Source organism: Mytilus trossulus, chromosome 7 (assembly GCF_036588685.1).
Source record: "Mytilus trossulus isolate FHL-02 chromosome 7, PNRI_Mtr1.1.1.hap1, whole genome shotgun sequence".
In the NCBI taxonomy this organism is placed as follows: domain Eukaryota; kingdom Metazoa; phylum Mollusca; class Bivalvia; order Mytilida; family Mytilidae; genus Mytilus; species Mytilus trossulus.
The window spans coordinates 62245892-62269250 of NC_086379.1; the positions used below are offsets into that span (position 1 = coordinate 62245892).

General features: G+C 32.3%; 1 protein-coding gene across 4 annotated transcripts in view; it reads left to right on the forward strand.

Moving 5' to 3' along the window:
• The first annotated feature begins 15060 nt into the window (after window positions 1-15060).
• The window catches only part of LOC134725495 (lethal(2) giant larvae protein homolog 1-like), a 32604-nt gene continuing 24305 nt past the window's right edge, over window positions 15061-23359 (forward strand). For all 4 annotated transcript variants that reach the window (XM_063589355.1, XM_063589357.1, XM_063589356.1 and 1 more), the window contains exons 1-3: window positions 15061-15222; window positions 15343-15444; window positions 18434-18531. In XM_063589355.1, the coding sequence (XP_063445425.1) occupies window positions 15361-15444; window positions 18434-18531 (182 nt within the window). In that variant the 5' untranslated portion in view covers window positions 15061-15222; window positions 15343-15360. The remainder of the gene's footprint in view (window positions 15223-15342; window positions 15445-18433; window positions 18532-23359) is intronic.

Genomic DNA, 23359 nt, shown 5'->3' on the forward strand with positions numbered 1-23359 from the left:
TATGAGAAAATAATGTGAAAATTTGGTATTGTTTATATCTGAATATTATATTTTTTCAGCAACATACTTAACTTAAGAATTTTTAAACCACAGATTGCTCCTCGACTTTTCAATGACATGAATTATGTAAAAAAAAAAAATTATAATTTGAATGACTAAACAACTTTTCTTTAAAAAATTGCATTCCATTTTTATGATTCGACCTAATGAGTTAAGCCCTTTTCAACTGCATGCATGATATTTATAGTTTGTTCTTATGTTGTACTGTTTCGCCACTGTCCCAGGTTAGGGGAGGGTTGGCGCGACTTCAAATAGTTAAACCCCGCCTCGTTCGGTATGGGCCTGTCCCAAGTCAGGAGCCTGTAATTCAGTGGTTGTCGATTGTTGCTGTATATCATATTTGTTTTTCGTTCATTACTTTGTACATACATCAGGCCGTTAGTTTTCTTGTTTTTTAATTATTTGGCATTTGTAATTTCTGAGCCTTTCCATTATAACTGACTAATCGGTATAGGTTTTACTCACTGTTGAAGGCCGAACGGTTACCTATAGTGGTTAATTTCTGTGTCATTTGGTCTCTGGTGGAAGGTTGTCTCAATGGCAATCATACCACATCATCTTTTTTTATATTGAAAATAAAAAGCTTCTTGTTGCAATCTAATTAAAATATTGATCTCTGATTACGTTATACTGCATATGAGCAGTATAACGTAATCAGAGATCAATATTTTAATTGGATTGCTTCTTGTTGGTGACCTTCTGCTGATGTTTTTTTTTATATGGTCGGGTTGTTGTCTCTTTGACACATTCCCCATTTCCATTCTCAATTTTATCTTATATTTTTACCTGACCCATGATACATAATTCTAAATCGTTTTATTCTCACATTGTCAGAAACTAGTATGTTTTATAAGAAAAGTTTAGGTGACATGAAAATTCTGGTATGCTTGAAATGTATCATGAGTACTATCTGAAAGTGTTTTGTGTTTGCACAGACAGATAAAGCATACATGTATAACCCGTATATTTGCTGACTTATCAAATGAAGATTCAAGTTCATATAAAGTTTAACGATTAATAAACAATCCAACAAGAATATAAACGATGTTACAATGTTGAGTACGGTGTTTACGGTTAGAGTACCCAGGGGCGGATCCAGCCATTTTAAAAAGGGGGGTTCCTAACCCAGGACAAAGGGGGGTTCCAATTACATGTCCCCATTCTAATGCATTGATCGTCCAAAAAAAAGGGGGGTTCCAACCCCCGGAACCGCCCCCCCCCCCCCCCCCCCCCCCTCTGGATCCGCGCCTGAGTACCTTTCCAAAAACTGAGTATTTAATTTATATTAAGTAGATATAGGAAGATATGGTGTGAGTGCCAATGAGACAACTCTCCATCCAAGTAACAATTTAAAAAGTAAGATCCATTTTGTTACATCTTACATTTTATTTGGCAATCGCCAATGGCAGTCAGCGGGGTTAAAGAACATCAGTTGTTCGACCTGTTAGTCAAATGCGTTTTGTTTAAATATACTTTTTCACTTTTTTGGTCTTTTAAAAAATGTTGTTTGTGCTGTTTTTATACCCTTAAGTTTTACAACTAAATTTGTTTTACATGCACACGTATAAAAATTGCGGTTTTTTATCCAACGCTATCATAGGTTTGAACGCAGTTTTCAATTTAGATTCGTATATATAGTCTTATCTAAAAATTAGGGTACTTTTTTCATGATATGACCTTCAAAATACCGTTTCGATCCCTAACACCACTGAAGAGACATTTATTGTCGAAATCCGGATATGGTGTACTAAAATAATATTGACACCTTATGTTTGTGGCATAACATCGTGGCCACAAGAATATGACAAGCACTATATAAATTAAAATGACACATGGATATAGCACTAGACATAAATAGTTACAGACACTAACATAATTTACATATTTTCTGAAAATTATAATTTATAAAAATAAAATTATGAAAATTGTCATGATATTTTGATAATACTATAATAGACTAGATTATAATGAGTGAAATTTTCTAAAGACTTGATTATCACTGTAGCCTAATACCTTAGGATGACCCACAAAAGTTATTGAAACTTATTTCCAGTGGGGTCCTTTTAAGAAGAGACTTCTAGTTCAAACCAAATGTTGACACATAAATCTAACAAAAATCCTTTAAACGTATCGAAGACCGTACCTTGACCTATAATGGTTTACTTTTATAATTGTTACTTGGATAGACGAGGGAAGGCGATTTCGTCATTCATACATCTATTTCAAACCCTGTTTTGGTTCTCACCCCAGACCTTTATATATATCTATTTTTAACCTAGTATAAGCGTAAGCTTTCGGTAATTCATGGGGTTTGGAAGTTTCCGAGTTGAGTAAAATTTCTAGACCGTTTATAGGATATTATAACTTAGTTTTTCGAACGTAACTAACGACCCATGCTCACGGCCTTCCTCGGCGGATGTTTATTTGCATGTGAAGTTTAATGGTTTCTCGTAATTACGCAATGATTATGTCGTAATTACAAGATAAAAATGGTTATCTCGTAATTACGCTATAGTTTTCTCGTAATTACGAGATACATTTTTTGTGTGTGACCCTAATAGGCTTACGTACATACTTATACAGATTGTCTCTAATTTTGAAACTGCTAATCCTTTAAAAAGTAAAGCTTTTAAAGGCATAGTAATCCAAATGTGTTTATATACACGAGCATGTGCTATTATAAATGAATGGAATGACGTTAAAAGAAAAAAAAAGAAAAAGATGTGTTCAAATATATTTGACTGGAATCCATATTTCTACAAATGTTATACAAAACCTTTCAATAATGATATGTAGTCTATATTATCGGGCGTCCCACAGTCTATATCACTCTGTTCAGCTCTTAAGGGCATACGATACAGTTACAGGAGAGGTAATGACGTTGCTAACGTAATTTGTTATTTTCGCGACGTCAAACTGTGATATATCGGGAAAAGATGCATTTTTCGACTGATTTTTATCATTCAAACTGATTTAATTTGAAAACGAGTTCATGGACCCCTATTTTTCAAAACCGCAATTTGTTTCATTTTGCAGGGAGATTATGTGGCCAGAATTTCATAAAACTGTAAATAGAGGAATTTTTTTAATTTTGATAAACATGCAGTAAAAAATGACGTTTTTTCCTCAATTCATGAACATTTGATAAATATGAGTTATTTCTGAATAAAAAAAATGCATATTTTTTTAAGATACTTATAAACTACAGAAATTAACGATTATTTAACAAAAAACAATTTGCGTTTATCTTTTATAACAAAAAAGTTATGTCTTTCTTTCGAAAAAGAAATTACGGCCACAAATCTGAATTTTGAGCAAATATACAAAATTTTGACCTCATTTTTCTCAAAAAGTAGCACATGAAGGTATATTTTTTATTACATATTTGATTTAATCAGGTAAAAAATAGTCTATATGCAAATTTTCATGAACTTGTTAATACAGGATCAAAACTGTATCGTATGCCCTTAATATTATTCCGTATCATGTATTTGTGACGTCAAATACGTTGACCCGACCTTAATAACTTTGACCCAGACATATCAGCGACGTCATAATGTTTGAACCGACGTTAATAACTTTGACCCGAACTTATCAAGTCATCTTTTGTGTGCTGGTGAAACAAAGAAAACACTTCTGAAACTCGCAAATATAGCCCGATAAATCGATTATCAGATTATCTGCATATTGATATTGTAAAATATCAGCTGCTTGACATTATATGAAGGCTTTTTGATCTCGTTCGCTACGCTCACTCGACAAAAAGCTTCATATTATGTCTCGAAGCTGATATTTTACTAGTCCAGATAATCATGCCGTCTTCTGAGGGTATTTTTATATTTGGATTTTTTTAGTTCCCTCATTGACAGGAGGGCGTCCAAAATTTTTTATAAAATAGCCGTCCAAGGCGTCATAATTATTTGGACTAATATTTTACGATATCAACATGCAGATAACCTGATAATCGGTACTTATCTGTCTGTCACACATTTATTTGTGAATGAAAAAAAAATATTAAAAAGAGGAAACATGCATGCATATCTCAATTCTTTTAATGCCTTTATTAAAATTTTGATGTTCTATCAATGTTCCGTTGATTTTAATATTCTCATCATATATAGTTATTTTTTATTTCAATCCCACTCTAGGAAGTGCAACTGAAAATAACACATTACAAATATCACTGATGTTATGGTTCTGGTCCTTCCTAGAGCAAATTTGTTTAAGATTTATTTGAAACAAAGAAAAGTATATGTAGGTTTATAATCATACGAACATTCAATTTCATTTCGGTGTGAAAATGTTTTACGAAATCCCAGAGTCAATAATTGTAACATTAAATATTCCTTTTCTTATTCGATATCTTTGTAATAAATTCATCAAATAGGTATACCTATTTACAAATGATTTTACCTCTTACAATTCTACATCTATCACAAGAAATCCTATCAAAATGATTTTAACACTTTAGAAAGTTAAAATACACATGTTCAGAAACTTTTCAAACTCATTGTTTCCTGTGATCAAAACAAGGGACAAATGTGTCATGCAATTGTTAAGTCGGATTGTAAATGTTCACGTTCTAAGTATCAGATTGACAGAAAATAATGAACCATAACAGATGACTGTGATAGTGACTGTGATAGTGACTGTGATAAGGAGTAATCAGATTCATTACCATTGAGAGATTAAAGATATCTTGCTAGTGTTGTACATTATCAAAGATTTAATTAGATTGGACAGAAATTATTTTTAAGAGATTGCACCATGATACTCATTTCAATATCGTTAACAATTTATATGCTTGCCAGACATAAAAACTTGCATTGTGTAACCACCCCCACCCTAGTAAAATGACATGTTTGATGGCAATCCCCGCAGGCTGCATAATATTTTTGGTAATGACCCCCGCCCTAAAATGCACAGCCCCCCTAAGCTGATAAATAATGACTGTTCTCCAAGTGTACAGACATGATAATCTACTCATTATAGCATCAGACGGGATGCTATTCTATTTTTAGAAGCATTGAATCACTATGGATTTATAATGAGACATGTCTGACTATGTGTATATATGGTACCAAATTGGAACAAAGAAAAAGGTGAGTTCTAATCGCGCAGTGCTATTCATTTGGGGATGTATATATAACTATGCAGTCTCTGTCAACTTCACACATAATACATGATGGTCTTGAAGTATAGATTCTGGGTAGTGACGTTTAATTACGCGTTATAGTGGTCTCTTTTTTTCCTTGTACATTTTTAATCTTGACTGTTTAGCCCATTTTTGGTAAAATACTTTTGGAGTGGCTCGGTACTTATAAATCCCACCATTTTGTTATTGTGCTATGGTCAATTTTGTATTCTTATTTTGATTTTTGCTTATGTACTCTGGCTATAGAGTGTCCATATGCCAATGTGTTTTCTTTGTTGAAATAGTTATTTGTTTTTATAGTGATTTAGATTCTATCACATTATTATATATACCTCAGTTATCATTTTCTATATAAAATAAGTGCACAATATTTTCACTATTTTGCAAATCACAAGCTTTGCCGGACTATTGGACCGGTCAAACATTTCCAACTATTGGACCTGGGTGAAACTATTTGACCGTAAGCGTCATTTTATTTCGCGGAATTTTAAATGCAGCCACGCGATTGGAGGATTTTGAAAATAACGCGAGAGAAACGACGTCGTGTTAGTATATGTTTGACGTCAGTGGAAGACGTATAACCTAAGCATTTGGTATGGAACGCCATAGCTGTCTTATGTGTCTTTTGTATTGCTTTTCTATTATAAGATGGTGCTTTTCTATTATAAGATGATGGTTTTCTATTATAAGATGGTGCTTTTCTATTATAAGATGATGGTTTTCTATTATAAGATGGTGCTTTTCTATTATAAGATGGTGGTTTTCTATTATAAGATGGTGCTTTTCTATTATAAGATGGTGCTTTTCTATTATAAGATGATGGTTTTCTATTACAAGATGGTGCTTTTCTATTATAAGATGGTGGTTTTCTATTATAAGGTGCTTTTCTATTATAAGGTGCTTTTCTATTATAAGGTGCTTTTTTATTATAAGGTGCTTTTCTATTATAAGGTGCTTTTCTATTATAAGGTGGTTTTCTATTATAAGGTGGTTTTCTATTATAAGGTGGTTTTCTATTATAAGGTGCTTTTCTATTATAAGGTGCTTTTCTATTATAAGGTGCTTTTTTATTATGTGATGGTGGTTCCCGTGATTAACCGGGAGTGTGGGGAACCACTAATGACAAGACGATTGTCCGGATAGTGACAAGACGGTTTACCGGACGAGATATAAATATCCATAACTTTTTTGTTATTCGGTAGATTGGTTTAATATTTGTAGACCTTAAAGATATTAAAATATATTTTATGAAAATCAAACAAAATAAGTGAAAAAAAAATATTTTTTAGCAAATAAAGTTGACCGGACGGTATTCACACTCGTCGTTATACGCTGTACATATATTCAACTTGTCGACAACAAGTGTTAATATCTTTGACAATAATTGTCCAAGTAATTCAGGAATCTGTGAGATTTAAAAACAAATTATACGAAAATATAAATTTATAGTAAAAACAAATATGTTTCTGCTAAAAAAGTTGGCCGGACTGAAATCACATTCGCCGATGTGTTTAACAGAGACATATATGATACATGAAGAGATTCGCACATCTATAACTGTATTTTAGGTCTTTGGTTTTAAATATATTAACAGGATTTTCTTTCTTCACAGAAGGTTGACTGTCAGTAAGAAGTATCTGATGATATCAGCATACCTCAATCTTAGTAGATTTCGGTGTTTATGCAACCTTTCTGTTTTGACTGAGGTATTTTTTAACTTGGCTGGTGTTTTCAACTTGGCTGATGTCTTTAACCTGGCTGGTGTTTTGTTGTTTTTGGAGACTGAGGTTCCAAGGGAAAGGACACTCAAATAATGTGCCTCCTAAGAGTCCGAGAAGCTCTCGGGATGCACGATTTTGCGTATTTTTTTTCAAGGCTTCTGGGGGTCTTGAGCGACCGCCAGACCCCTCACCGAATGGTGAATATATTTTGCCTCAATTTTAAATTTAAATATAGTGACAGACTAGTTAGTGACAGTGCAGTATTATACAAAAGTAACTTTGTGTTCGATGCCCGTCCTTTATTTTCTATTGTAAAGTGTCTGAACACGACTGAATGCAAGTTTACTTCTTCGATGTTAAAGGTCATATTGGAATACATTGTTGTTGTTTTTTCAAATGATTTGATACCGGCAGATTGGTGGTCTCACTTAAATTTAATCCATGTCAGCTATCTAGTTTTATCTTTAAAAAAAAGAGAGAGCCAGTTTTGGCATTCTTTAATAAAAAGTTCAATTCACTGTAATCTTTGTTTGGATTCTGATTGCCATCTGATTATATAAGTTAATTCAATTAAATGTATTTGATGTCTCAGGTGTGAAAACTTAAATGACATGATTATTTGCTTGATTAGTGATTACGACAGGTGTCAAAATTAGATAGTAATCTAATTAAATACATGTAATAAATATTTTATATGTCAGGTCTTCTATTGTGCTGGTGAACTTACTCAAGTCAATATTTTGAGCTCAAAGTTTTTATTAATTTATTTTATTTATTTATTTATTAATGAAATGCACATTTATACCCCTGGGGGTTAATAAAAAAGCACCTTATAATAGAAAAGCACCTTATAATAGAAAAGCACCTTATAATAGAAAAGCACCTTATAATAGAAAAGCACCTTATAATAAAAAAGCACCTTATAATAGAAAAGCACCTTATAATAGAAAAGCACCTTATAATAGAAAACCACCATCTTATAATAGAAAAGCACCATCTTATAATAGAAAACCATCATCTTATAATAGAAAAGCACCATCTTATAATAGAAAAGCACCATCTTATAATAGAAAAGCACCATCTTATAATAGAAAACCATCATCTTATAATAGAAAAGCACCATCTTATAATAGAAAACCATCATCTTATAATAGAAAACCACCATCTTATAATAGAAAAGCACCATCTTATAATAGAAAACCATCATCTTATAATAGAAAAGCACCATCTTATAATAGAAAACCATCATCTTATAATAGAAAAGCACCATCTTATAATAGAAAACCATCATCTTATAATAGAAAAGCAATAAAAAAGACACATAAGACAGCTATGGCGTTCCATAATTTGGACATAATTATCTGTGAAGTTAACGTTATGGTTTGTTTTCTTCTACGTACGATATCTTTTTATGATTGTTATAATTTATCACCTCCATGTATTGTCTGTTGTCTTTATCGATAACATAAAACACTAACTGACTGGATATTCGTGAAATAGTAAGTTTATTGTCCCTCGAATACAACTATTGCCCTCGGCTACGGCTCAGGACAATAGTTGCTCCTCGGGACAAAAAACTAACTATTCCACTCATACCCAGTCAAAAGTTTACAATGTTTACTGCCGCATGCACACCAATTTTTGACATTTTACGTATTATGCCGTTTGTTTGCCATTATAATGGAATTCTATGCGACAGTCAAACAAGTGAGAGGTTTAGCTAGCTATAAAACCAGGTTTAATCCACCAATTATCTACATCAGGAAATGCCAGTAACAAGTAAGGAATATGACAGTTGTTTTCCATTCGTTTGATGTGTTCAAGCGTTTGTGTTTTGTCATTTTATTAAGGATTTTCCGTTTTTAATTTACTTTCTGTGTAACTAACCTTCTTTAACTCTAAAAGTCTAGATTTATATCAGTTCAAATCGCATAGTACTATCCATTTTGGGATGTATAAATACACAGCCTCTGTTGTAACAAGAAACGATTGTAACATGATGCTGTCACCAGGTCTCCCAAACACAGCTCCCATAATTACAGTCATTTCCAGGGTCGCCGGAAATTGGACAACGTCCAGTACAAGTTGGTTTGGTCCAGTAAAGTGATATGCATTAGTGACCCCTAGGGACTCATCCTATCATATCATTCAAATCATGACATGACAAACAGGAATGGATCTGGTTTAAGGAAGGCGATTTCGATTATTAACAAGATATTTGAACATATTCAAATGACAGGGATGGGGTGATCATTTGGGTCTCACCCTGCATATCATTCAAATCATCATGGCATGAAAACCCAGAATATAGCAATAAGAAGATGTGGAATGAGTGCCAATGAGACAACTCTCCATCCAAGTCTCAATGTGTAAAAAGTAAACGATTATAGGTTAAAGAACGGCCTTCAACACGACGCCTTGGCTCAAACCGAACAGCCAGCTGCAAAGGGCCCGAAAATGACTAGCGTAAAACAATTCATACAGGAAAACCAACGGTCTAATTTATTTTAGTTGGCAATCGCCAATGGCAGTCGGCAGGGTTGAAGAACATCAGTTGTTCGACCTGTTAGTCAAATGCGTTTGTTTAAATATTCTTTTTCATCCTATACTGACTCTTAAAATTCAAGAGTCGATCTAAAAATAATGGTACTTTTTACATGGCCTTCCAAATACCGTTTCGATCCCTAACATCACTGAAGAGACATTTATTGTCGAAATCCGGATCTGGTGTACTAAATAAATTTGACACCGTATATTTGTTGCATAACATCGTGGCCACAAGTTAATTTTTTTCTGTTTAGTATTAAATTTATATTAAGATCCATTTTGTTACATCTTGTGATCAATTCTATTTGGCAATAGCCAATGGCAGTCAGCAGGGTTAAAGAACACCAGTTGTTCGACCTGTTAGTCAAATGCGTTTTGTTTAAATATACTTCACTTTTTTAGTCTTTTGGAAAATGTTGTTTGTGCTGTTTTTAAACCCTTCAACGAAATTTGTTTACATGCACACGTATAAAAATTGCGGTTTTTATCCAACGCAATCATATATGTTTGAACGTAGTTTTCAATTTAGGCGCGTTTATATTTTTCGTTTGGGCTTGTATCATTTTTTCCCTCCGGTTTATGTGATCCGTTCATACTGTAGGGTACTTTTTCTAAAAATGAGGGTACTTTTTGTATGGCCTACCAAATACCGTTTTCGATTCCTAACATCACTGAAGAGACATTTATTGTCGAAATCCGGATCAGGTGTACTAAAAAAATATATTGACACCGTATGTTTGTGGCATAATTCGTCGTGGCCACAAGTTATTTTTTTTCTGTTTTAGTATTAACTTTATATTAAGATCCATTTTGTTACATCTTGTGATCAATTTTATTTGGCAATCGCCAATGGCAGTCAGCAGGGTTAAAGAACATCAGTTGTTTGTTCGACCTGTTAGTCAAATGCGTTTTGTTTAAATACACTTTTTCACTTTTTTGGTCTTTTGGAAAATGTTGTTTGTGCTGTATTTAGACCCTTCTACAACGAAATTTGTTTTACATGCACACGTATAAAAATTGCGGTTAATTTTTATCCAACGCAATCATAGGTTTCAACGTAGTTTTCAATTAAGGCTCGTTTATATTTTTTCGTTTGGGCTTGTATCTTTTTTTCTCTCCGGTTTATATGATCCGTTCATTCTATACTGACTCTTAAAATTCAAGAGTCTATCTAAAAATGAGGGTACCTTTTCTAAAAATGAGGGTACTATATGGCCTTCCAAATACCGTTTCGATCCCTAACATCACTGAAGAGACATTTATTGTCGAAATCCGGATCTGGTGTACTAAAAAAATATATTGACACCGTATATTTGTGGCATAACATCGTGGCCACAAGTTATTATTTTTTCTGTTTAGTATTAACTTTATATCAAGATCCATTTTGTTACATCTTGTGATCAATTTTATTTGGCAATCGCCAATGGCAGTCAGCAGGGTTAAAGAACATCGGTTGTTCGACCTGTTAGTCAAATGCGTTTTGTTAAAATATACTTTTTCACTTTTTTAGTCTTTTGGAAAATGTTGTTTGTGCTGTTTAAGACCCTTCTACAACGAAAATTGTTTACATGCACATGCACGTATAAACATTGCGGTTTTTATCCAACGCAATCATAGGTTTGAACGTAGTTTTCAATTTAGGCTCGTTTATATTTTTTCGTTTGGGCTTGTATCATATTTTCCCTCCGGTTTATATGATCCGTTCATCCTATACTGACTCTTAAAATTCAAGAGTCGATCTAAAAATGAGGGTACTTTTTTCTAAAAATGAGGGTACTTTTTATATGGCCTTCCAAATACCGTTTCGATCCCTAACATCACTGAAAAGACATTTATTGTCGAAATCCGGATCTGGTGTACTAAAAAAATATATTGACACCGTATGTTTGTGGCATAACATCGTGGCCACAAGTTATTTTTTTTCTGTTGACACAGGTAAATTTAAATATAATAGTTTTAATATAATAAAGTTTTTAGGAGTATGGAGATATTTTTTACAAAATAAAAATGTTTTTTGTTCATAGTACGAAAACAGCAGTGAACATTTATCGTCATAGTAAATACATATCAAAGGTGGTACATATTTAAAATAGTTAGACGAACGAGATATAACACACACAATAAGTAAATATTGAATAACAAAAATGCATTACAAATTGTGCCAACAGGTCAAATTAACACGAAAGAACGATTTGAGAGTACTCACAGTTACTGAAAGCTAGTTTAAAGCCCAATACAATTATAAAATAAAGAAAAAAATCATGCATCAAAGATATACATGGTTTAGGGATGGGGATCTATACCATTTGCAAGGCTTATGAACATTGGGTAGAGGACCCCTGGGGACTGACCCTATATATCATTCAAATCTTCGTGACAAGACAAACCAGAATATATATGGCTTAGGGGTAGAGATCCGTCGTCCATTTACAAGATATTTGGACATATTCAAATGACAGGGGATGGGGATGACCGCTTTGGTCTTAATAAAACTCTTATCTTATCTCGACCCCAAATATATTATTAAAATCATTTTGACATGACAAACAGGAATATATAAGGTTTAGGGATAGGGATCTTGATCATTTACAAGATATATGAACATTGGGGTGGGGGACCCTGGGGACTAACCCTATATATCATTCAATTCTTCGTGACATGACAAACCAGAATATGTATGGTTTAGGGGTAGAGATCTCGACCATTTACAAGATATTTGATTATGACATATTCAAATGACAGGGGATGGGGATGACCGCTTTGGTCTTACCCTGTATATCATTCAAATTATTTTGGAACGATAAACCAGAATATATATGGTTTAGGGGGTGGGGATCTTGACTACTTAGATATTTGAATTTTCTCAAATGGCTTCACGGGTGGGGTGACCCACCACAACTCCGTTGAGGGTGCCATAATAATGATAACTGAACAAAAACGAAAAGTCTCCGAAATTTGTTTGGGAGACTTAATTAAGTAACCTTCGTCAACTTTGGAATTTAAAAATCATACCAGTTCAAATCTAATTAACAGTGCTATCCATTTGGGACTGAGATTTGGGATGTATAAGTACGCAGCCTCTGTTGTAAATCACTTTACCTTCGTCAACTTTGTAATTTTAGAATTATACTACTAACTAGTTGATATCTAAAAGTGCTATTCATTGAGAATTTCTGTTTTAATAACTTAACTTTTGTCCCCTGTGAAATTTTAGAATTGGACCAGCTCATATCGCACATTACTATTCTTTTAGGATGCATATCTCTGGTGTAAATATTTCACCTGTGTCAATTTTGAACTTTTAGAACTATAATACAAGAGTGGTTCGGTTTGAATTTGTATAACTTTCAAAATTGTATTTAGTTATATCAGAATAAATATATATGATAAGCTTCATTTTAGAAATTAAGATAATTTTTGTGATTTTACTTTTTACATCATACTGACGAAGAATATATGATATCCAAAATATTTAATTGACACTTGTATCCACTGTTTCCTCTTTAGCACACCTGGCCCAAAGGGCCAATGGAGCTTTTCTCATTACTTGGCGTCCGTCATCCACCGTCGTCGTCCGTCGTCTGTTGACTTTTACAAAAATCATTTCATCCAAAACAACTAGGCCAAATTGCACCAAACTTGGCCAACATCATCATTGGGGTATCTAGTTTAAAAAGTCCGATAATCCCACCTGCCAACCAAGTTGGCCGACCATGGACAAAAATAGAACATAGGGGTAAAATGCAAGTTTGTCTACTATTTTGAAAACTGTTATAAATTGAGAAAATCTGACAGGAACAGAAATGTTCAGAATGTTGAGCTTTACCAATTGTCCATATACGTCAAAACTGTCAAACGACTTCTTTTAGGAGTTATAGCCCTTAAATGATAAATTTAACCATTTTTTTCATTGTTGTGTTGCCATTTATATTGAAAACTATAATGAGTAGAGAGAAACTTTTAATTGCAAAAATTATCAGCAAGACAATATAGTTCTACAAATAAATCCCCCCCCCCCCCACCCCTGGTCGAAATCGTCAGTCGACTTCTAATTAGAGTTATTGCCCTTTAATGACGATTTTGAACATTGTTTGCGTGTTTGTCTTATATCTTATATATTATAACAGTTAGATAAATACTTAAATAAGCAAAAAAAATGATCAGCAAGACAATATCTACAATTAAAACAATTAGGATCGAGGAAATCGTCCGACGACTTTAATGCCGATTTTTACCATATTTTTTTGTGCGTTTTGCCTTACCAAGGATTTGTATAGAAATCCTACCTTTACTTTGCCTTACAGATAAAAAGACACTTTAAAAATTATCAACAAGTCAAGACCTCTAACAAGTCAAAATTTGCCGATATAGATAGTAGATTCTCTAGCACTCTTTATAATATTATATTTAAAGAGTGATTGCCCTTAAATGAAGATTTTTTAACCCTCTTTTGTGTTTTGAGAAAAACTATAGAAGATAGAGAGAAACTACACAGACTAAATGCTCAGAAATTAAAACAGGGATTTTGGTCATGATTCTATTCTCGTCTACAATGTTGGAGAGTGTCCTTTGTTGAATATACCGTGTATATACCAATTAAGGTGAGCGACACAGGCTCTTTAGAGCCTCTAGTTTTGCATGAAGTATAGATTTGTTTTTGCCAAGCTCAAGGGCAAAAATTATAATTACTAGTACTCATAATAAAAGTACGACTATAGTGAGTCAAAATTTATCAAGTTTGGAAAGAAAAGGTCCTAAACGTTTCAAAACATTAAGCTGCTGAGATGCCTTTCTACATAAATGACTAATATGTAAATCAAAAGTAAACTGGTAGTCAACAGCTTTACAACACCTGGAATTTTTCAGGATTAGCTTGTATTTTATCAAATTTATACCAGTCAATCAATTAGTTGGATTCCTCCTCTATTGTAGATATTATCTTGTTAAAGTCAGGACTACAGATCAATAATGTGTTGTCATCTTAATATTCAACGTGCTCTGCTAAATAAAGTTTAAAAAATACGTTTATATAATCGTTAAACAAAAGAGGTTCAAGAATATAACCCAGTGGCACACCTTTCTGGATGTCATCCCAACTACTATGAAAAAGCCATTAAAATGTTCTGTAAATTGTTTTACATCCTAGTCTCAATTTTGTTGTTTTCATCACTCAAGAGTATTTTCTTTTATCTTGTAGTTTGAAAGTGCATGTTTATCTAATTCAAGTATGACACGAGTCTTTTCATAATTAGTATACATTTTCATACCCCATTTCATACATACACCTAGAAAATAAAGCATAAGGCATGGATAGAAAAAGAGGAAAGTCTTGAGTATCGTTCACACACTCAAACCATATTAAAATAAAAGTTTGGGAAAATAAGGAACGAGAACTCAAAATTCTGCATACTTGGAACAGTTTAAATAGTCCTTAAAAAAATAGTCATTTGGAATTTTAAAAAAAATGTTTATCGTTTTTCAAAATGAATGTATATTATATAACTTAAGATGTCGATTGAATAAAAAAAAAACATCTGGTTTATCAAATAAAGCTAAACATAGGAACTACATTTACTGTCATTTCGTTTTGTTTGCGGAGTAATACACACATTATAGGTGAATTGAGGTCAATCGATTTAGGTTACGCCAAGCTTGGCGCGGGTTTGAATGCCGGCTATTTAATTAAATTTTGTGACATTTAATTAACAGGAGTAATACTGAAATCATATCAGTCCATTTGTAAGTTTCAAAGATGTTTATTAATTTATTGGAAGTGCGAATTCTCGTTTTTCATTGTGTCTGATCACTTGTTATAACAAAAAAAAAAGGAACCTATGTCTTGTAATTTGCATTTTTCAGGTAAATTTCGACGAAGAAATGTTTAAATTTTTGAAGAAGCATCCCTCTAAGGATAGCGAGGAGAGAGAGAAATTGAAGAAAGAGTTGTTTGGATTCAAACGGGTGAGTAGTAAATTGTAGTAAATATACTTTTGTTGCAGCCATATTGAATGAAGTTAAAATGAATGACAGATGACTCATAAGTGATAACAAGATATGGGGCCACTTAAGGTTATTAATTGACCTATGGTTTTAAAGTTATCTGTTCACGACAGGTACTTAAGTAACCATGCATTAAACCTGTTTAAATCAGTCTGGAAATGGTTTCAATACCACACAAAATGCAACAGCTGTCTTGTAACATGTTATTTATAATTTTAAGAATGTACATGTATCTCATCTTCTCTACACTTCAGTTAAAATGTACTTTATCAACTTATTTTGATACCCATGAAAGAGGGTGTTGATCAGGGTACTTTCATGACGAATAATGTTTAAAATTCTTGCCAAATGATGTTACATGTAACAGTAGTTTTTGGTGCATGAAGATAAAATATACACTTTCTTTTAGACAATATTAGAATTGAATGATTTTGACAAATTACATTTTTTTCTCTCATAATAATGGCAATGATAAGTTTTTGAGACTTGTGATCAACACTATTAGAAAATTTTGGCGAAACACAGTAATATTTCAATCAATAGACAACTTTCTAGTTCAATGCATTCCCGTCAAAAACTCTGGTTTTAGTGAACATCATTTGTGCGTTTAGGAGCATTGTCACTTCCATTCCAATGTTGAGCGAGTGGTTGGAAAATTATAATACTATATTGCACGATTTATTAGTCAAACTAAATTCTCATAATTGACAATCAGTACCGATGTCATTAGGGAACTGTTCTTAGGTACATTTTGTACCTACGAAATAAAAATTATTTCAAGTTTATCCTGCACAATGACGATCACTTAGACGCTTGATGAAAATCATCACTTAGACGCTTGATGAACGTTGATAGTGCAGGGATACAGGCGACCCCCTCTATCTGGTAAATGGCGTCTTAAAGGCGTGCCTAATTGACAAGTTTTTTTTGGTGACGGATGAACTCGAAAGTGGTCTATTAGATGCTAACAGTCACAGTAGCCAAAAATGACTGTTTTAGCCTGACATTAAAAGCCATTACTACATTTGTTCCTTCATGAAACTTCTACCAAACTGTATAGATGTACAAGTTAAATCTAGCTTACAAAGAGTCTTGAAAACTTGTATTTTATGTCTCTGCATGTATCTAAAATTTGTAAATTTTGGCACTGCAATCTAGTTGATAGATGGATCTCTTATCAGACTTGTACCATATTTTAATGCCAAAGCTGTAGTGGAGGGGTGTTAAGTTTTACCCTTCTCCGTCTGTACATCTGTCCATACATCATTAAATCATTGTCCATTCTCTAACCAAATGTAATGAATTTTATACACAATGCATATTACCACAAGACACAGATCAAGTTTTACATTAATGGTGTTACTTTTAAATTTCTAGAGTTATGCCCTTTTCAAATCGAAAAATTGATAAAATTTTGATTTTCATTCTAAATTACTAATTATAATTATTTAAGTTTGCCTCAACCAAATGTTAAGAAACTTGTTCACAATGCTTACATGTGTTTTATCACAAATGTTATACACAATGCTTTGTTACCACAAAACACAGATCAAGTTTAATTTTGGGTGGCAGTGTTAAATTCCTTTTAGATAGAGAAATAGCCTATAAGCTGCATATTTAAACTGGTAAATTCCTGCCTTGACTGACCTTTCAGCTATTTTGGATATTTTAATCATAACATTTCATCTTTTCAGGGCTCGACATAACCGTTTGTCCGATTGTCCGGGACAAGTGGAAATAGGTGTCGGGCAAGTAGATTCATCATACTACTTGTCCGATGGGACAGGTGAAAAAATCGATGTCTGATGTTAATAGATCAAATTCAAGACTTATACATTCCTAAAAATATGAATGATTGTTTTATTGATCATACAAAATGAAATAAATATTCATTGATTGAACCAGAGACATATAAACTTGTATATTATGTCTCTGATTGAACGTATTTGAACATGCTGGCAGCCATTGACCAGGGGAAAATAAGTAAGGGGAAGGAAACCAAATGTAAATGTTTCTTCTTAGTATAAGCATCTTGAATTAGGAGCACCTCCATATGCATGATATGGAGTTTTACCTTAACTTTAAAATTTAAAATTAAAGTTTGTATCATTTGATTTTTCTTTTAGGCATAACATTAAATTAAAAAAGGTATTATTTAATAAGATATATATGTTAAAATAATAAGTTAAGATGGAAAAATTAGATAAAATCTAAAAAGGCAGATTTTTACTAAAATATTTTATGTACTTCATGATCATATATCAATGTACAAATGTATGTAAAAATCAAGACAAATTGTAAAATCTTGTTTGGCACCATCAATAAATTAAAAAGGTTTATTTGCAAACAAGGTGCCAGGTATATTTAAACCATACCACCACTTCAGAATGAATATAGGTCTTGAATATCAATGAATATAGGAGAACCTAGTGGTATGGGAAGAGATGATTTAATGAAGTATTCATATAACATAACAAAATGCTCCCTTTATTGATCTTTATTAGGTATAATCAAAGGGCAAGTGTTATTATTGCATATAACATGTATAATCAATATGGAGAATTTTCAATTATAAATTCGGACAAGTGAGTTATGAGTTCGGACAAGTTGATTTTCTTGCAACTTGTCCGAAGGGACAAGTGAGAAAAAATGATAATGTAGAGGCCTGCTTTTTCTGAGCCATCTGAACTTTTTGTGTTTTAAAAACATCACCAGAAAATGACAAAACATATTGAATTTAGGTGTAATGACCTATTAAAGTGTGGGAAACTTTAACTCAATGCTTATTACCACCAAACATAGATCGCAGTACAAATGTATCTCATGTAGTATTATACACCTGTATCCCTTTAAATACAACGTAAAAAAAAATGTAACTTAAATTTATAATAATGGTAAACATTTTTATTGTGTTATAGAGAGTATGACATAAGAACTTATATTTTTGTAGTGCACAGAACATGGATTTATCAACAAGCCAGCTTGTATGGACTATGATCCAAAACTTCAATTGCTAGCCATTGGAAACAAGCAAGGCTATATTAAAATGTATCCTTTACATAGATTAAGACGTTTAAATGGTTATGTATTTATGCATGTTTAAGTTCTATACATATATATACTGGTAGGTAGTAGTTAGATACAGACTCTTCAGATCGACAAAATCTGATTGATTGTTTAGTGTTTGATGCCATTTTCAGCATCATTGTGCTATTTCATGGCATTGAGCTTTCATTGTTCAATTAAGATTGAAATCAAGCACACCTTCCACTTGCATCAGGGCTCGACATTACCGTTTGTCCGATTGTCCGGGACAAGTGGAAATAGGTGTCGGGCAAGTAGATTCATCATTCTACTTGTCCGATGGGACAAGTGAAAAAATCGATGTCAGATGTTAATAGATTAAATTCAAGACTTATTATACATTCATAAAAATATGAATGATTGTTTTATTGATCATACAAAATGAAATAAATATTCATTGATTGAACCAGAGACATATAAACTTGTATATTATGTCTCTGATTGAACGTATTTGAACATGCTGGCAGCCATTGACCAGGGAAAAATAAGTAAGGGGAAGGAAACCAAATGTAAATGTTTCTTTTTAGTATAAGCCTCTTGAATTAGGAGCACCTCCATATGCATGATATGGAGTTTTACCTTAACTTTAAAATTTTAAATTAAAGTTTGTATCATTTGATTTTGCTTTTAGGCATAACATTAAATTAAAAAAGGTATTATTTAATAAGATCTATATGTTAAAATAATAAGTTAAGATGGAAAAATTAGATAAAATCTAAAAAGGCAGATTTTTTACTAAAATGTTTTATGTACTTCATAATCATATATCAATGTATGTAAAAAATCAAGACAAATTGTAAAATCTTGTTTGGCACCATCAATGAATTAAAAAGGTTTATTTGCAAACAAGGTGCCAGGTATATTTAAACCATGCCACCACTTCAGAATGAATATAGGTCCATGAATAGGAGAACCTAGTGGTATGGGAAGAGATATGATTTAATGCACGACACATGATAGTGACAATGTGTTAGAGAGCTCAGTCTTGCAAATAAGCCTTCAGTCTGAAATAATAAAATGAATTTTTGATGTAGTATTCATATAACATAACAAAATGGCTTATGCTCTCTTTATTGATCTTTATTAGGTACAATCAAAGGGCAAGTTTTATTATTGCATATAACATGTATAATCAATATGGAGAATTTTCAATTATAAATTCAGGCCTCTACATTATCATTTTTTCTCACTTGTCCCTTCGGACAAGTTGCAAGAAAATCAACTTGTCCGAACTCATAACTCACTTGTCCGAATTTATAATTGAAAATTCTCCATATTGATTATACATGTTATATGCAATAATAAAACTTGCCCTTTGATTGTACCTAATAAAGATCAATAAAGAGAGCATAAGCCATTTTGTTATGTTATATGAATACTACATCAAAAATTCATTTTATTATTTCAGACTGAAGGCTTATTTGCAAGACTGAGCTCTCTAACACATTGTCACTATCATGTGTCGTGCATTAAATCATATCTCTTCCCATACCACTAGGTTCTCCTATTCATGGACCTATATTCATTCTGAAGTGGTGGCATGGTTTAAATATACCTGGCACCTTGTTTGCAAATAAACCTTTTTAATTCATTGATGGTGCCAAACAAGATTTTACAATTTGTCTTGATTTTTTACATACATTGATATATGATTATGAAGTACATAAAACATTTTAGTAAAAAATCTGCCTTTTTAGATTTTATCTAATTTTTCCATCTTAACTTATTATTTTAACATATAGATCTTATTAAATAATACCTTTTTTAATTTAATGTTATGCCTAAAAGCAAAATCAAATGATACAAACTTTAATTTAAAATTTTAAAGTTAAGGTAAAACTCCATATCATGCATATGGAGGTGCTCCTAATTCAAGAGGCTTATACTAAAAAGAAACATTTACATTTGGTTTCCTTCCCCTTACTTATTTTTCCCTGGTCAATGGCTGCCAGCATGTTCAAATACGTTCAATCAGAGACATAATATACAAGTTTATATGTCTCTGGTTCAATCAATGAATATTTATTTCATTTTGTATGATCAATAAAACAATCATTCATATTTTTATGAATGTATAATAAGTCTTGAATTTAATCTATTAACATCTGACATCGATTTTTTCACTTGTCCCATCGGACAAGTAGAATGATGAATCTACTTGCCCGACACCTATTTCCACTTGTCCCGGACAATCGGACAAACGGTAATGTCGAGCCCTGAAATTCGGACAAGTGAGTTATGAGTTCGGACAAGTTGATTTTCTTGCAACTTGTCCGAAGGGACAAGTGAGAAAAAATGATAATGTAGAGGCCTGTGCATGATTTAAACTCCGTGTTGACAGGCTATTCAACTATTGGACCTCTTGGCCACAGAGTTTAAATGTATTATATTATAAAAGTAAAAACAACGATGAGGGTTTTCCACTGCTTTCCTATTTTTCAAGTCCATATTTTTTTCTCCTTAAATAATTTCTCTTTGTACCGTATTTTATGCAGGAAGGCCATTTCTGCTGACTTTGTTGAAGACCAAATTTATCTCTTTATTAAAGTTAGGGTCTTGTTTTAATGTCATCCAATCTCTTAAATTTTAAAAAGATCTGACAGTAACTTTTTCACTGTTGCTGTTGTTACAAAATTTCGATTCAGTTTAAATGTTTATAATAGTTTTCATGCCCAGCTTCAAGGTAAAGGGGGGATTTTGGTTGACCCCTATTCATATGTATGCAATTCATGACATTGCTTTTCTGTTCTCTAATTTAATTTAGCCTCAACTAAATATTGTGAAACTAACACATTGCCTATAATAAGTTACCACCAAACACAAATTAAGGTCAAATTGGGTTGGTGATACTTTCTTCAATCTTTAGTTGTGTCCCTTTATAAATGGAAATTACCCAAATGCTGTTTTTCACTTTCAACATAAGAAACTAATGACAAGAAGTATAACAAAAATCACTGACTTTAATTGATTTAAATTAGTACTTTGATTCTTGCATATTTAAAAGCAGTGGCATCAGTATCCCATCAACATTCTTTTTATTGCACAATATGATGCATAAAAGGGTAGAAAACAGATTCCTTGTTTATAAGAGGTAGCAATGACTAAGCATGGTTCCAGGACTGTTTATATCTAGCACAATAATCATACGCCACCTGTTACCAAATATTCAATAACTAGACCACATGTTGCCAAAAATTCAATAAACAGTATGAAACGAAAGTTGTTTAAAATACTAAAAACTTACAAAATAACAGAGCAGCTGTCTGCATATTTCTAACATTCTTCACATAAATGTTAACTATCAAGGCTTCATTTTATCACAGCTAATGCAAAATTAATGGAAAATAAAAAAAGTGCACAAATGTCAATCTTGTGCATTGTAGGTTTATTAATATTAAAGGCGTGGCATTGATACTAAACTTAAACTGCTTTATTTACAAGATGAGATGCTTGCACATGAAAAGAATATTACAACCCAACTTGCATTTTGCTTATCTTGCAATTATAAATTTTCTTCAAATTTTTTGTTTCATAAATATTATTAAACATGGTATAATGATTGTTGTAAACATTGACTGATTGTATGTGTGGAATGTCATGGGTGTCATTGAGGCATACAATTAATGTAGATAAGTAAAGTATATAGTAAATCTCTGTAAGGTTAATAACTGTCAGTTAAAGGTGTGGGCATACTAACCCAGTTAATATATACAATAGGAAGAATTTATTGTATCCATCTTCAGCAGTCAGGCATGCAAAAATTATAACAGGATGGATGGATTTTGTGAAATGGTTTTGTATTTAAGCATACTTTTTTGTTTGTTTTTTGGTGTTAGGTCACTTGGTGGTCTAGATTTTTTGCGTTTGACTATTTAGGTAAAAATATACAATATAAAAGTTTTGAAGTACCTTTAAAATATTGATATATTATATTAGAAAAAGAAGATGTGGTATGATTGCTCAAAAGACCAAAATGACACAGAAATTAACAACAATATGTCATAGTACGGCCTTCAACAATGAGCAAAGCCCATAATGCATAGTCAGTTGTCGATATTCCATTCATACATGTTTCAGATAAAGTTAATTGCTTTACAAATCATGTGTCTAATGATTCAGATTAAAAGGGAGAGTTTTAAAGTTCATAATTCAACAATAGCTGATGCATAATTTTATAGATGTTTACAATCAATGCAGGAAGTTGGTTATTACACCTAAAAAAAATAGGTCATGTGTATTATATAGTAGCTTACAAATTTCCATAAAATTGTTTACATTAAAAAGAGACATTTAAATTGGGATGGTTTAGTGCTGTCAACAAAACTCCCACTGACACATAGTCGGTTTATGACAGTTCAAATAAACACCTCTTACTTCTCATATATCATAAAATATTTGGCCCTGATACAGGAAAAAAATAATGCAGCTGTACAAAGACTTCCAATTTCTAAATTATATAATATGGTTCTGAATAAGATTCTTTTTTCAAAGTTAAAAGTTGATTTATCTACTTGTCATGAGAAATAAATAAAATTTAAAGAAATTGTAGTTCAAAGTAAACACACAGTCAAGTATAATGATAACATCTTCACAGCAATCTTCACTGCAAGGAATTTTGATCTTCAGACTTGTATTTCACTGATTCAAGGACTTAATGCCCTCTAGATTCTACAACATGTAGACAATTTCCATAATAAATCATTTCTGCATGTACACAAGGTGTAAAAATAGAAGAGAAAGTTTTGTATTCATTTTCACAAAATGTTTAAATTATTGTATGTCAAAAATTCTA